Here is a 15634-nt window from a genome sequence, read left to right as displayed (position 1 = left end):
CAAACAACCACATCGCTGGCGGCTGGGATCGAACACGGAACCTCGAGATGTGTCCGGCATTCCCGAGACGCAAGGTGGTAGACGTGCACTTTCGTTTCGCTGAGACGCGTCATTTTTACATGTTAGATACGTGTGCTGCAGCAAAGTAACTTTTATCCACGCCCCGGTTTTAATATGAATTAGTTTGTTTAGGAAAATCGTGCGGTGTAAGATTTTGCCTTTTCTGCGATGCAAAATAATTGCCACGCATATTGCGGCAACTTTTTCCAAATTGAATGCTTTTGTCGCTACCATGTTTGAAGAGCCATGTTTGACTCCGTTCTAGGCTGACCTGTGCGGTCTGAAATGGAGACGACTGAGTTTAGAGCCAGGCCAGAATCTTTACAGCGATGGGGGACCCTCGGACCCTGTTCTTTCCTCCTTTGCCCGCTGCCTGGGTGCGGACCTCCTGTGCGTCTGGCGACGGGTGTCCCGTTCGGTCCATCCAAGTCAACATCGTCGCGAACTGTGGCTCTTCTGGTACGGCGAAGAACCCGACCTGACCGGATTGGTCTCTCCGGAGCTCACAGGTAAGCTCAGCTATCCAAACTGATTGAAATCACTCGCTAAGTCAACGTAATGAAAAAAAAAAAAAACTCTTTCTTTGATATACCGGCCGTGAAATTTCCAGTTTTCCTGACAAATTATTCGAGTGTGCCCGTCCAACTTATGAATGTGACAGAAACGGGCGGGTTTTCCCCGTATCTTATGCGGTTTCTGTCTTGAGCGAATTCTTTCGCGTCGATACACGACGACAGCGATGAAAGCACGAAGGCGAACTTGAGCTATACGGTGCTGACAATAATTGGCTAACTGCAATGACTGTAGTGATGCAGGTCGTCGGCTTTGTCTGCTCTGATCTGCACGTTGTCCTTCCGTGAGGGCATTTGTATACGTGTCGTCACGGCTCAGTTCCTTTTTATTTTACGTGAGGCGCCATTTCGTAGCGGTGGTGGCATGCCTCGTCGTCACTGTCGTCTGCTTTACTTTGCAGGAGCTACTGTTATTATCGAAGCGTCATTTTGGCCATATGCTGATGAGCGACAGGTAGCGGTAACGTCTGTTCTTGACAGCGGAAGTAAATATAAGTATAGCCCACATAATGGGTTTAAATTTATTCGCGGACAAACCTGACAGCCTACGAGATTTTAAGCGGAATCTAGCAGATGGTCCTTCGAGCGAGAGTGTTCTCTGCGTTCTTCTGACTCCCACTGTACGCAAGTTTATTTACAAACCAGGCAGCGCGTTACCTTTTCGGTAGAATAAACAGCTCGTAAAATTTGGGACACGAAGTTACGTTCTTCGAAGGTCGAAGAATTTCCTTTTGCCTGGCAGTGAAATAATTTTTATTCGATCCGTCAGGAGCTTCACCCCGGTACTGTCGTTTGCATTTTGCAGTCCTTCGAGAACCGCTCCAGTGCACGCGTGCGTGCGTTGTGTAAGTGGAGCGAGAAAACTCACACTAATTCATAAACTGTTGACGAATGTTTTCTAGTTCCGAATTTACCCGTAGTCATTTACCGAAAAGGGGCTTCTCTATCGCTGTAGGGGGTACTCTCTTCTACACCGTGCCAATGTCGCTAAAGAAGACTATAGTTGTCATTCGATTTGTGGCTCTGCGAGTATCCCGCACTAGTAGTAGCAACACACATTGAGGAAGCGGGGCTGGTTAAAAATAGGCGTCTTCTCCGGCAAGATCTGTCGCGATCGCTTCGCTGAAAACCATAGGAGCGTTGCCAGTCGGTGAGCGACCACGACAATCAACCACAACTAATCGCCGGCTCTTTGCGGCTCTCCTGCAACCGAAGGGCCCGCTTGTTAACGGTTTCGACGCGAGTGATTTAACCGCCTTTGGTCGGGCTAGAATATTGAAAGTTTGCGGGCTATTAACGCTGCGTTCACACGCACCAAATCTTCGCTTCTATCCGATGAGTGATGACTGTAGAAATCGGAACAAAAACCTGTCCGCTTCTTCCGGAGTTGATATTTCTCTCTCCTCAAAGAGCCTTCTTGCGAGTAAGAACCGAATGTAGCGACAAAATATGTAGAAATAATTCCGTAATTTTTCTTTTCTTTCGGAGAAAAAGCGCGGTCACAGACGGGTCTAAAATGTTTTCACGTGTGGACGAGCCTAGCAACTAGCATGGTGTAACATCTCACGGGAAGGCGTGGCTTCTTTTTTATCAGCATTCTTAATCTCACCTATTTTATGAGGTCTTATAACGCCCTCTTTGTTGTGGGTCCCATGCAAAACCGTACTTTTTCTCTCGCACATAACGAGAACTTTGTCTTCGATTAGTCAAGTGCAAAACTCCTTCTGTATCAAAGGGAGAACTCTCTCGACGGTGAATCAGTTGTGCACAATTTTCGCATCGTTTCGAAATGACTGCGAGGACGTCCGCATTAATTAACCGGAGGGCCAAAAATGATCCCTCGAAAAAAAAAGGCACCGCACTCTGGATGGTTGGCCCACCAATCGATGCTGAGAAGGCAACGCCTCGATTGTTGTCGACGCTCTTTGCTTCTTGACAACGCCGTTTGCATAAAGAAAAGCCTCAAACTTTTTTTCGGTACTCTTTAGACACACCGCGGTTATTCGTGTTGTTACGTAGAAGTACGCGTTATGATTTGTGTTGTGTTGTTGTTTATCACTTTTGCCTCGAATCCACGGAGCTTTTTACGCCAGCCGTTCGAGACAAATCTCACGACGGGACGGTGACATGGCCAAAAACGAGCGAGTGATTTTCCATGAAAAGTTTTCAAAACCTAATGCAGAATCACATTCAGATATCCTGGATACCGGGAAGAAAGGTATATCTAAACTTGTATTTCGAAGCAGAATAAACGTAGCTCAGTTGGAACGTTATTAAGAAAAGGACGTACTTCCTCATAAAGTTTTGGAAGCCCTCAACGCAAGGGAGATCTTCGTTGAGAGAAACACATTGGCTACGCGTTAGATCCAGAGTCCCATCGACATTTACAACTCACACTGCACTAAGCACCCAAGGGTGGGAATTTTTTCGCCCACGGATGCTCTCTCTTTATATAAATTGTACGTGTGCGCGGAGGTTTTGTTACTGCATGCGGTCGCCGTACTGCTTTGAGGCCAATCGATTGTGCAGGCGCGCACTTTCCATCGTCTTGCTGCTGCAGAGCGAACCTGTAATTAATCTCCGGCGAGACACGTCTCAGTGACCGTCTCGCACTGTCCCATTAGATTACACGACCGTCGTACCCAATGGGTTCGTCTGTACAAGTGGCCATGCATTGTCACACGCGCTTTGAGCTTAACTGTGCTGTCGTCTGCTAGTTGTGGAACTTGTGGTAGGGCGTGCCACTACCATCTGCCCGCCTTCCAATCACGATGCAGATCTCGCGGGCCGATACGTAGCACTCCTATCGGATAAGCGGATAATGTCGTAGGTTACGGCGCACTGAAAATGGCAGAGCCCGAGGGCTGAACACGGCACAGACACAGACGTTGTTTTTGTCTTTCGTGTGCTCACGCTCGGACTTATCGGATAACTGCATGGTCGGGACGAAGGACAGAGGATGTGCCTCAGTAGAGCTCAGATTCCTACTAGGAACTTGAATCAGTGTGGAATAAGAGTATTTGGGCTTTCAGTCCAAAAACCCCGTTTTAGCCCATCGTGCAGTGGGATGGCCAATGTTCCGAGCGATCACTCGGTGTGGTTTCGCCCTTGTGAGAGAGGAGGGCAATCTCTTTCCCCAACCTTCTTGTTGTCTGTACAATGAATAAAAACGTGGCACGCTCCTTGACTTCGGCCGCTGCCGGTGAATGTAGGTAAAAAAATAAAATAAAAAAGTCCGTAGAAAATGGTTATCGATCCTGTGGCGCGCGCGCTGTTGCGTCTTGATTTACCGCGGGTTCCTGCTCCACTGATTGGTTCTTCGTCGTCGCTGCCGCCGCCTGCCGGTGTTTGCTGGTAGGTCGAGGTGGGCGCGAAGGAGTTGTCCTCATTATTATTTCAAGCGGTGGCTGTTGAGCCTAAATACGCGGGTGGGGCTCTTTTTTCTTTCGCACGAAAACTTTGCTCATGAAATTATTTGGATGCCGTGCAATATTAAAATGAGGCAGTGGGGGTGGACTTGATGTCTCTCATGTTCAATGTGATGATGTTACTTTCACACTGAGAAAATGCCTGTTCATTTATGTTTGAGTATCTGCCGAAACCGCCCGGTCAAAACTTACTGAGGTATTGGATGTGGAACTATAGCTGCGTTAAACCAAATGATGCCTGTCAGCAATGATGTACTGTTGGGGACACGGTTAGCTAAAATCGCCTGTCAGTACTTTGCCGTCCCATATTACCTCCGTTGCACTTGAAAGTGTTGCGCCAATATTGTATTTGAAGGTGGACCGTGTGCTGCACGTGTTTATTACTCGAAAGAAATAGTCTCGCAGCACCTGGAGATTTGAGATTAGATAAGCCAAGGAGTGCTGATTTTAGACAGCCATGTCCCCAACAGTACCTTCTTGGACTTACTGCATCGTACAACTTGCACAACAGAATGATAGACATATAACTTGCGTTTCACTAACTTGGCTTGTTCCAGTGAATCACGAAAGCTATATATTGTCTAAAGGAAAGGTACATTCAAGTAAAGGGGGTAGGCAGGAGTTCAATGACAGAATGAATGAAATGGACGCAAGTTTCTTCCTCTTCTCCCTCTTCGAAACACTATTAACCTATCTTCAACACATTGGGCAGTTATGGTAGCAATCAGACACCTTAGATGCTTTTGTGCCAAAGAACAGAAATAGAAATCATCCTCATCGACGATGAACCTTCATTGCAGCGAACACATATCTAATTGCAGCCAGTTCTGGCCCCATCTGGACCCGCGAGCCAAATAAATATTATTCTGACAGTAGCGCATTGCTATACTCGTGTACCAGTATCCCTCTAGAGGCTCGCATTAGCAATGGTTGCTGCCCATGAACACTGAATGCAGAAATACAAACTTGCTATGCAAAGTAGATAGCAAAGTGTGAACAGCATGTGGTTGTTGCACAGCCCAGTTGCATTGAATCTGTAATTGACTCTAACAGACACCGAGCAGGGAAGCTGGGAGAATGGGCTGTCCTATGAATGCCGTTCGTTGCTCTTCAAGGCTCTCCACAATCTAATCCAGAGGTGAGACATATTTTCTTCCACTCCATGTGGCTTGAACTACTACCTTGAATTGTAGGTGCCTACTCTCTCGAGGCTTCACGCGTCTGGGCAGATGGTTTCTTCAGCCCAGTGATGGTTCAGAGAAAGACAAAGGGTCAGTTTGACTAGCAAAGTATGATTGGGATGAACAACATTGCTGTCTGTTTCTCTGCAGGTCTCCGCAGCTGACGTTTGCCTTCAACTTCTTTGTGCACGGGGACAGCACAGTGTGCGCGAGCATCGATGTACGCCAGCATCCGGCCGTGTGCAGGCTCACGAGGCAGCATATATTGCACGCATCTCATACGGGGGCTAAAGGTACGTGCTCACATTTGTTTGCAGAGTTCCAGGTAACTCGTTACATGTAGCTCATTACTGTAACTAAGTTCCCTTTTTGGTAACGTGCAACTTAACTCGGTCTTTTGCGGCTGTGGTAACTTTCAGAGGAACTCGTTTCTTTTTCGGGTAACTTTGCCAAGTTCTAAGTTACTTTTAATTCGCTCTTCACTCGCATCTACGTATTTTCTTCCTTTCTCTCCCGTTCTTTCGTGGCATTTGACACCGTGCCATAAAATGTGATATTCAGTCAATGACAGTATTCTATTCAGAAAGTAAGAACCGCTGCCATTGAAATGAAGCTAAACCATTGTGTGCCGACAGGGAGTAAAAGCGTTCAAATTGTTGGGCATAAATGAAAATGGTCGAAGCGTGTTGGACTCCTCTGCAGGCAGCTCAAGATGGAACTCAACTGCTGAGTCACACTGCACCTGTGTAATGCTATTTTGTGTCTAAAGTAACTTGGAAGTAACTCGTTCCTTTTTTAAGTAACTCCGTAACTGCGATTTACATTTCATGCTGAAGAACTTGGTTATTAACTTAGTTACGTTTTTCACACGGTAACTTGACTCGTAACGACTTCTTTTTGACGGGTAATTTCTCGATTTATGTTTGTTTGCTGCGCAAGTACGGAGCACTTATGGGAAAAAAACTGTTTATCTCCAGTGATCCTGGGTCCGTTTGGCATGGCTGGCATCCTGACGGGTCAGGGTTTCAAGGAGACAGATGGGGGAGCCACACAGGCTATGTTGGCTGAATGGAGCCAATTCTTTCCTCTTCCTAATCCATCCCAGTGGGGAGCCACCGATGCCTCGGAGGAAGATTCCCTGCCCAGTGCGGTGGAGGTCGTTGTTGGTATGTTCCCGCAATGTTTTGGTCGAAATACATCTCGGGTCTGGAAGGTACCTTAAAACAGTAGACAGGCGAAGGTTAACAGCTTGTTACTTGTAAATCACAAGTTGTACGTGTGACGGAGAAAACCTATTTTTAATTTGCTAGAAAAATTGCGGTAAGATGGCTCGATGTCATGTCTGGTGAGAAATGATGCCCAAGTGATCAAACAATGACTGATTTGCTGCTCTTAGTAGTCAACTTATTTTGTTTTGGACCCAGTGTTGTCTGCATGCAATGTAGTTTGAAAGAGGGTTAAAAATTGGTCGGTTCAGTGGATCATGATTAAAAGCGCCAACACCCCGATGCTGGAGAGCAGTGTTGTTTGACGAGCAATGCGCAGCTGTTGACCATTTTGACGGCGATTTTAATTTCGTTAAAAAAAATGTGACAATGTGAAGTAAGAGTACCAAGGGCTCAGGCTAGTGTTTTCCGAGATTGGGCCTCTACTGCACCTTTAATGTCTTAAGAGCCCCCGTTAAACAACAAACAACTAGGGAGAGGTAAAATAATTTCTTCCGACACGATGCCACCTTCTCTGTTGTACAAAATTGCACTCAAGGGGAACAACCAATACAATCAAGTTCTCTTTCAGGTGGCGTGAAACTACGTTACCCGTCTGCGTACGTGTTTGTTGTGGAAACGGACGAAGCTGTTGTGCGACAGCCTCCACCGCCACCGGGTCCCGCTCCTCCATACAACTGCTCCCACCCATCCCAGTACCGGTCTGGGCCCCCTCCTTACCCAGGGATCAAGCCTGTTCCACAAACAGGTTTGCTTACCGGTAAGCGTATTTCTTTTTTTTTTTGCTCCAGCGGGTAGGTGCTGAGGCAGGAGTAACAAATTTGACTGTGGAATGGAATTACACCGTAACAAAACCTTGTTGAGCCAAAGTATTTTTCGTAGATGCTTTTTGTACACTACTTGACAAAATAAGAGACATTTTCGACTGCCTCATGCTCCTGTAAGGCTAACCTCATGTGCTAGTGACGTTTTTTTTCTTTTTTACATACTTTTTGCGTCACTTTCAGGGGTGCTTACACCTCCAACCTCCCCCTGCAACCCGGCATATGGCGCGGCGTTACGCTCGGGTACAACGTTGGACAGCGGGGACCGTGCTGTATACATGTCGCTCCTTTCGCCTCCACCGTTGACGGCTATGAAGGTGAAAGAATCAGCCTGGCAGGATGCAACACGTGGTCCAGCTGATGTTACAGATACGGACGGTGATTCAGGAGGATGCTGGGACTTTGTGGAGCCATGCAGTCTCGGACAGTGCACTTGCTTCAGGTACATTAAGTTGCAGTGCTCGATGTTCTGCGCTTTGTTGCTTACGTGGTACACTGAGTGGAACGGGTAAAGGAGGGGAAAAAAAAAATGCCCGTATAAACTTGATCAGTTGCTCTCGATTTCTCCACGTGTTCGAGCTCCAATTGCAATTGTGCCAATTTTCCTTGAAGGTGCACCCGTAGCAAGACAAGTGCCGTGTCTCCCGTACCGAGCAGCTCCAATAAAAAAAGCAGTCCGGATAAAACGAGCAACTCGACGTCGCAACAACCCCCCCTGAAACGTACCAGTGGGGGACCGGCAACGCCCGGCGCATCAACCCCGTTTCACCGGCGGAGCCCAGTACCGAACATGCCCGTCGACTACGAATCTCTCGTGCCGCCACCACATCCCCCTACGAAGGTGGGCACGGCACACACACCGGGTGGCGGTCTTCCACAGTTGCAGGTCCCACTTGCACCACCGTCGTCCGTGGGGTCAGTGTCGCACCCGGGTACCCCGTTGCTTCTCCATGAAGGAGGTCCAGCATCGCAGCTCTCAGCAGCTGCGGACCCTGCTATGCCGACTCTGTCACCTCATCCTCCTCCCAGGGAAGACAGTGTGGCGTGCGCAGGGCCTCAAGAGGGTGGTCCCGCTGCTCCCAGAACGCCTCTTGGACCGAGGACGCCATTGGGAACGGTGGCGAGTCCTGCAGTGCAAGCCGGCGACAAGGAGAAGCTAGCTGCTGAGCAGGTAATTGCGGACGTCCTGTTTGTGTTCTGTAAAAATGACGATAAAACCGGAGACACGGAACAGAAAAAAAGACACGACGCGTGTTTTATCGTCGTTTTTACGATGTACCAGCTCGCCTGCACCCTTGCACTCGTACCTGTTTGTGTTCCCTTGCTGCAACTTGAATCGATATGATTTTGGATTTGATTGTGCAATGACAATATGTGATGCAACAAAAATATTCTGCATGGGGACCCCTGATTGGCAGCTTGATGAATGAAATGTTTCTTTTTTTCTCGAACCACGTAAAGTGTGGTCTCATTTTCCATTTGTTGTTCCAAAGCTCATGTCCCCCGCGTCGCTCCTGGACACGAAGCCCTCTCTGGAAGCTCCCCCATCCTGCTCTCCCGGAGGAAATACTTGGGGCTCCTCTTCTTCGACAGCTGCCACCCCGGCACCGCAGCCCGTGCCAGCCACTGGAGGTACAGAAGAGCCTCCCAGCACCCCGTCAGCACTGCCGTCAGGAGCCGTTGCTCTCACACCTACCACGATGCAGTCAACCCAACCGACTGCCCCAACGTCCAGAAGCGGTCTCAAGAGACCAGCCTTGCCGACAGGGTCCCACGAAGTGGTGGACGATTTGGTGGACAATCAGGGCTCCAGCGGTCTATTGTATGACTACAGTACTGTAGTCGCACCGACATGGTGAGTTCTCTTGGTGTGGCACAAATAATCCGCTTTGGTTGCTTTTTAAATTTTCGTGATTTTTCTAAGGCACCACGTTGTTGCAATTTCAAGAAGATTAGCGTGAATCTTTTTTTTTTCTTTTCATACCAGGAGATGTGTTCTAAAGTTTTCTAAGCATCTTGTATAAACCAAAGATGCAGCTGCCAATGCAACCCAGATTTATAAGGGGCCACCTCGATGGCCCCTTTGCCCCAGTGTTTGCTCAATGTCTTCTGCTTGAGCCAGCCAGAGCAGACAGTTTTGAAACACGGACCTACTGGGATAGGATATGTCATGTATGAGTAGAAATCTTGCTTCGTTTATTGTAGATGCACAGAAATGCAGCTTATTAGTGTTGTCACCCTTATTTGCTAATGATGTGACAGGTGTCCTGACCTAGTGCGCCGGGACTTGCTCGACGCGGTTGTTTTGAGCGTACGAGTGATCGCTCAAAACCGTCGAATTACTCAACAAGAGGCAATGTTACAAATTGAGAGAAGATGATGAGGGTTTTCCTTTATACATAATTTCTCGAAGGAAGTGCTTCACAGAGCCAATGAGGCTTGACAGAAACTTTGACTGTGAAACTTTGATGCTCTCGTATTATGTAGCTTTTCCAGCTACAGCTGTTAGTGTCTCATTTCCCCGAGATTGTGGCGTCGGAGTCGTCCGCAGAAGGAAAAGCGAAAAACGACGCCGAGGACAATGTTAGCGGTGGTGCTTGAGTAAAAAAAAAGGCCCTTAGTGATTCTGCTTCAGACGCCATGGAGATACATATATATATATATGTCCTGCTGAAGCACGAGCTTTGCAGCAGGCACGAGAATACGAACGGAAGAGGAGAGCTCGCGAAGACCCAGTTCGTCGTGCAGCTTAGGCAGGTAACGAGAGTGTGACGTCAGGATCCCAACGTGCATGCCGCTGAAGCTGAGGCAAAGCAACATAGACGTAAAGACACTGCAGTGTGTACGGCCGAAGCAGAGGCAAACACAAACCAAAGGAGTCACAGAGGGCTTCACTAGGCAATTCAGGGAGAGTTGCTCAGTGTGCGATCGCTTGTGGTTCAAGAATGATCTTGCAGAGCTGCCGTTGACTCGGCACGCGCTGCTCCAGCTTGAATTGGATGGATAGAATGACGGCCCAAACCCCAGTGCTGTCACTGATATTTGCGTAGCCGTCCCGCGATTTTTTAATGCGTTCTTCGTTCCATTTTCTCGCATTGCGCAGTTTTTCCTTTGGCTCGTAGTAGAGTCGTTTGAATGCGCTGGCACGTAACTAGCGCATCATTCTGCTTACTGTTGCGTAGAGGACGTGAGAAAAATAATTTGAAAATTTGTTAACATTGTTTCTCATCAGGGAATTGCCTCCGAGCAAGAGGGCGCACATTGGTCCCCCAAGAAGAGCCCACGCCGGCGACACCTACGGGCCGTACTCGTCTCACGTTTACAGGAGGGCCGAACTTTCGGAGTCCGGCGTAGCTGCGGGTGACACCCAGTTTGGCTGCAAAGCCTCCAACAAAGACCCGTACGAGTTCTTGGATGACTTCGACGAGGAAGGCTTGGCAGCAGCAACAGCAGCGGCAACAGCGGAGACATCAGGAGGCAGTGTTTCTCCGGCCGTGACTGCGGTGCGCCGTCCTGATGCTTTGCCCATCAAGGTACATCAGTGTCACTCAGTCGCTGAACTTTGCAGAAAAGGTCTTTCGCGTAATTTGTTCCATTTACTGCGGAGATGCACGATCCATTTCACTCGAGTAAATTTGATTCGCTTCAATCGTGTTCAGACGTCTCAACGAGCACTTTATGGGCAAAAAGGGAGTTTGAAGCTGTTCCCATCTGATAGCTCAGCATGCACAAATGAAAAAAAAAAAAAAGTTATCTGTCACGCGTTGAGTGTGGATGATGACAGGCAGAACTAGTTTCGGCGACAAAAGCTGGCTTTTTTCTCGCCATTCTTTAAATTGATCTCTAGCAAAGCGAACTTAGCCATGTGCTCCCAACGTCAAAATTTACACCAGGCGCGTAAAAATTTCAGGAGGAAGACAAAAAAGACTGTGCAGATACGTGCTCAGAACTCGGGGGCATCCTGACTCCCGGTTCCAACGGCGGTGCCACGGCCGTGGTAACGGGGGACACTGGCAAGGATGGCAAGGAAGGGGCAAAGGGAGGAGTTGGTGGTGCTGCTCCAGGGGAGCTGGTGGGGGTGACATCACCCCCAACGCCGAGGCACCCCGGGTTCACCCGCGTGGAGGACCTGAAGGTGACAGACTGCGACCTGGAGAACATTTTCGACACCTCATCGTCCGATGAAAGTGGAGACGATCCCGTGAGGCTCTTTAATGTTTTTCTTGCTGTTGAATGTGCAAATGGGGTACGTACCATTCCTAAGGCCCCTTCTTTTCTGCTGCGACAAATTAAATATTCCGCTATTTTCCGTGTTAGAAAGGAGTCAACGACTTCTTGAAACAGGAAACACTTTATTTTCTTGGATAATGTGGGAACAAAAAAAAAAATTTAGAAGTCATCAAATTACAGATTCAAAGCGCTGTTGTGGCTCAGCATTACATGACATCTTGTGTTTTCTTCTGACAGCGAATACCGTCTGTAGCCTACAATAATTTTATACCGGCTGAAAGATTTTTCAGCATCTACAGAATTTATAGGAATTGACAAACTTGATCATAATAGATGCCAAATTCTGAGCAAGCACCCTCATTCCATTTCAAAACCCAATTACTGTATTTACTCGCATAATTTGTGCACTTTTTCTCCCCCTACATGTCTGAAGCGTTGGGGGTGCACAAATTGCGTGGGAACATTCGTTACGATATTCAAACGACGCAAAATTTTAAATTTTTTTAGTATGCCAGTCATAAAGGCTCTTTGTGGAGCCGATATTGACGTTATCACTGCATTGCGCAAGCACGAAACAAGTATCCAAATACCGGACAACCGCCGACGATCGGGAGGCAAAATTCCAGCCCACTACCGCTCATATACCGGTGAAATACGTCGACATGATGCTTGACGACTATGCTAGTCGCACTTGACAACCGAAAGCACGCTATGTTTGCCACCTTCGTCATGTTGTGCTGTAAGCTTTGTCAAAGTTTGTTTGTCCAGCGTTTCTTTCCGTGTTTTTTTAGTTCTAATGACAGTATCATCCATCACTTGAAAGTGTGCACAAATGAAACAAAAAATCAGCAGTAACATTGGTAGCACTGACAGCGTTGCGAAAAGCAATTGCTACGGTCGCTGTGATGCGCGTGCCGGATAGACGCTCTCAAAAATGTGGGTGCGTAAATTATGCAATTTTTGTTTTCTTGTTATTTTTTGTGCGAACCTAGGATTGCGCAAATTATGCGATGGCACAAAATATATGCATAAATACGCATGTACCTTGGAGCAGTTGAGAGCGTGCGCAGCACCATCATTAATCTAACACTCTTTTGCGTGAGTGTGCACTACTTCTCCTGAGACGCTGCATAACGTCATAACTGTCTACACCGCGCCAATCGCGCCCTTTGACCCAATCAGATTTCCGCAGAATTTCGAGCAACAGAAGGGATCCTGCGAAATTCGTGCAAAATGAAGTGTTCTGCGATGAATTCCGGGTTCAGCAAATTTACGTGGAATCGTGGAAAACCCATAGGAATGGGGCAGTGTATGTATGTCACAGAAAACCCCATTTTGTAAATCTCAGTATTGCACGGGTTGTGTGATAGAGAGGAACAGGGATTCAGAGAGACAGGGCAGAACATAATGTTTCGTGGAGCACCATGTATAAGCAGGTCCCATTAATGGCCTTTATACACGTCCGTGGTTCAATGGCTGTTGGCTTGAATGGTCATTGAAGGCTACCCGTGTGACAGCCTGGGTCGCTGCTGCACCACCGTTGTGTTACCACGATGCTTCTATCAGTTTCAGGCCCCTTCCACGCCTAGCTCGACCAAGCTCACCGGAGTGAACGATGATCATGTGACCAAGTCCAAGAACAGTGCCACTGCTGGAATCCTGGGTAGGTTATGTGTATTCTGGGTGCTGAATCCACATTACACTGGGGGTTACTGTACTCAGTTGACTCAGTATCTTCCTGACTTTTTCTCTGGTCAGGGGCAGCAGAACTGACACGCATGTTTCCTACCCCACCTTCACTGGAGCACAATGCTGCTCCCTCACCGTCTGGCCCAGTGGGAGTTCCGGATCTCTCTCTCGGAGACGGCTTGGACCAGTTCTTTGGAAGGGGCTCGGACTACCTTAACTATGGCAGCCCCAGTTTTGAAGGTGCCAGGGTAAGTTACTTTTTATATGCGGTCTAGCATTTCTTTATCTTTCATTATCTATCTGGGCTTCATTTATGCATAATAACATGCACGCACATTAGGTCACACATTTTTTAAACTTGCGTCGTGCTTTCCTATTAGTGGGAAACTTCCATACTGATGTCACATTATGCCCACACAAAGCAGTCACCTCCAATGGGGTGTCTATTACGAATTTCGTCTGTGCTCCATGTTTTATCTAGTAAGTTCATCATTGGGCGTACCACATGGACAGTATAGCTTCTGTGCCAGCCTATAAGCCTATGGGCCTTCCCATAATCACCCCTCTCGACGCAATCTGACGCTACTACTGTTCTGTTCCACAGGGTGTATGAATACATGTTCGCCACAACAATGCACCCTGGTTTGGTGGCCTTTTTTTCTTCTGACCCTGGTGTCCCGATTTCAGGACTGGTCCTACGTCTACAAACCTCCCACAGTGCAAAAGTTTGTGAGTTCATCACGCTATGCGCCCATGGGGAACCTTCCCAGTGCCTCCTTACCTCCACTGCCCCCACTGGAGTGTTCTTACAAGCCCACATGGCAACAGCACATAGCAGCAACCAGACCCATTACCCCTACAAATCAGGGTCCACCCCTACTGGCTCAGCAGAGGCAGTCCCTCCCACACTATCATCCTGCTGTCGGTCATCCGGTGCAACAACAAGGGCACTTGTTGTCACCTTCTGGGATGATGATGGGTTCCGGAATGCACCATGGCATAGTGGATCGGCACCCTAGGTGAGGGAAATTACTCGTATATACCTCAGTATTGGGTAAATTTGCACCTTCTCGCGTTGAGTGGACACCAGTTGTGTGTTGACCTATATTGAATGGAGCAGTATTAATAGCCTGCCAAAGGTTTCCTGGCTACTGATACGTGCAATGAACATTGTAATGCCCAAATGATGTAATACTCACGAGTGTTTTGGCTGCAGTCACCACGTCCCAATGCAATTGCTGGACGAACGAGGCTGCTATCCTGGGCCCATGATGGACCCAAGGGGAGCACCTCTGGGGGGCCCTCAAAATATGCAAGGGGGAAGCTACCCGATGGACTACAACCACCACCCATATGGCAGTCGACAAGGTGCTGTGGGTCCCATGGCCCACAGTGGCATGCTTGAAGGGGCCCTGCCCCTGCCAGAGGCAGACCCTGTTCTCGTTAACCTTCTCTTGTCGGATTCTCTGCTGGAAATCTTCCGGGACCACAACTTCTCATCTTGCACCATCTGCGTCTGCAACATGAACATTAAGGTGGGTTTCACAACAGTAGCTTTTTCCGTGACGTGGAGCAAATGTCTTCTTAAGTATGAGCATAGATCACTTGTCCGGGTTGTACTGCGTCTTCCCGACCGTTCACGTTGCTTTGGTAATGCATGTCCCACTATGATCGAGTAAAGTGTGCTACAATTTATGCGTTCATCACAATTGCTTTACACTGCAATGTCTCGGAACAGAAATTAAATGAGATCATCGTTTGGTACTTTATGTTATATTTAGTAAGTGCGCTCGAAATATTTGATGCAGCGACACCTTAAGATAATAAACAGCGATCAGAATGTAAATGAACAACGAAGCAGCGCATGTGCTGTGGTAGGACAATTAAACACCCGAAGCAGTAGCGAGGCAATGAAGGAATGTACTGCGGATGATATTCGATGATGCCGTCCTGCGACTTGATGCTCCTTTGCATGTGCGTGTCCATATTCCGCGAATATGATCGACACCACCCCGATAGTGGGCTTCACCTGATGCATCCCTGCATGAAGTGAAGCCTGCTTTACGAAATTTCCGATGCTGCAGGACCAACGCAACACGGGCAGACCATTGTTTAGCGTGAGATAACATTAGCCCGAGTTACTTGCGTATACTTCGTCCTTCCAGCGTGCACTTTAGTGGTGCCAGCGGGGAATTTTCATGTGATGCGTGGTTTTGGGAGGTTGCCTCGAAAAAGTTAACTCTTAGATAATGCTTGTGCTCAGGATCAAAAGGGTGCCTTAACGACATTCCTTAGATTCAAAATTTCAGCAGTGCAACATCTCCAGGCGAGATGTACACACTAAAGCAAAGAAGCTAGATGATGCTCGTGACAAAGCTGAGGCAGGACACCAATCTGTTTGTTTCACGAGTGACCTCCGAATGT

At 47.9% G+C, this 15634-nt stretch overlaps 1 protein-coding gene across 1 annotated transcript in view; it reads left to right on the top strand.

Moving 5' to 3' along the window:
- The window catches only part of LOC135370025 (mediator of RNA polymerase II transcription subunit 13-like), a 41183-nt gene that overhangs the window by 8849 nt on the left and 16700 nt on the right, over positions 1–15634 (top strand). The window contains exons 2-16 of the mRNA XM_064603692.1: positions 326–569; positions 5114–5198; positions 5254–5331; positions 5392–5534; positions 6219–6407; positions 7039–7227; positions 7475–7733; positions 7904–8462; positions 8785–9146; positions 10524–10824; positions 11202–11492; positions 13088–13184; positions 13280–13458; positions 13898–14229; positions 14427–14745. Coding sequence (XP_064459762.1) covers positions 326–569; positions 5114–5198; positions 5254–5331; positions 5392–5534; positions 6219–6407; positions 7039–7227; positions 7475–7733; positions 7904–8462; positions 8785–9146; positions 10524–10824; positions 11202–11492; positions 13088–13184; positions 13280–13458; positions 13898–14229; positions 14427–14745 — 3627 coding nt within the window. The remainder of the gene's footprint in view (positions 1–325; positions 570–5113; positions 5199–5253; positions 5332–5391; positions 5535–6218; positions 6408–7038; positions 7228–7474; positions 7734–7903; positions 8463–8784; positions 9147–10523; positions 10825–11201; positions 11493–13087; positions 13185–13279; positions 13459–13897; positions 14230–14426; positions 14746–15634) is intronic.

Source organism: Ornithodoros turicata, chromosome 10 (assembly GCF_037126465.1).
Source record: "Ornithodoros turicata isolate Travis chromosome 10, ASM3712646v1, whole genome shotgun sequence".
NCBI classification, from domain to species: Eukaryota; Metazoa; Arthropoda; class Arachnida; order Ixodida; family Argasidae; genus Ornithodoros; species Ornithodoros turicata.
This window is presented reverse-complemented; position numbering and strand designations above follow the sequence as displayed.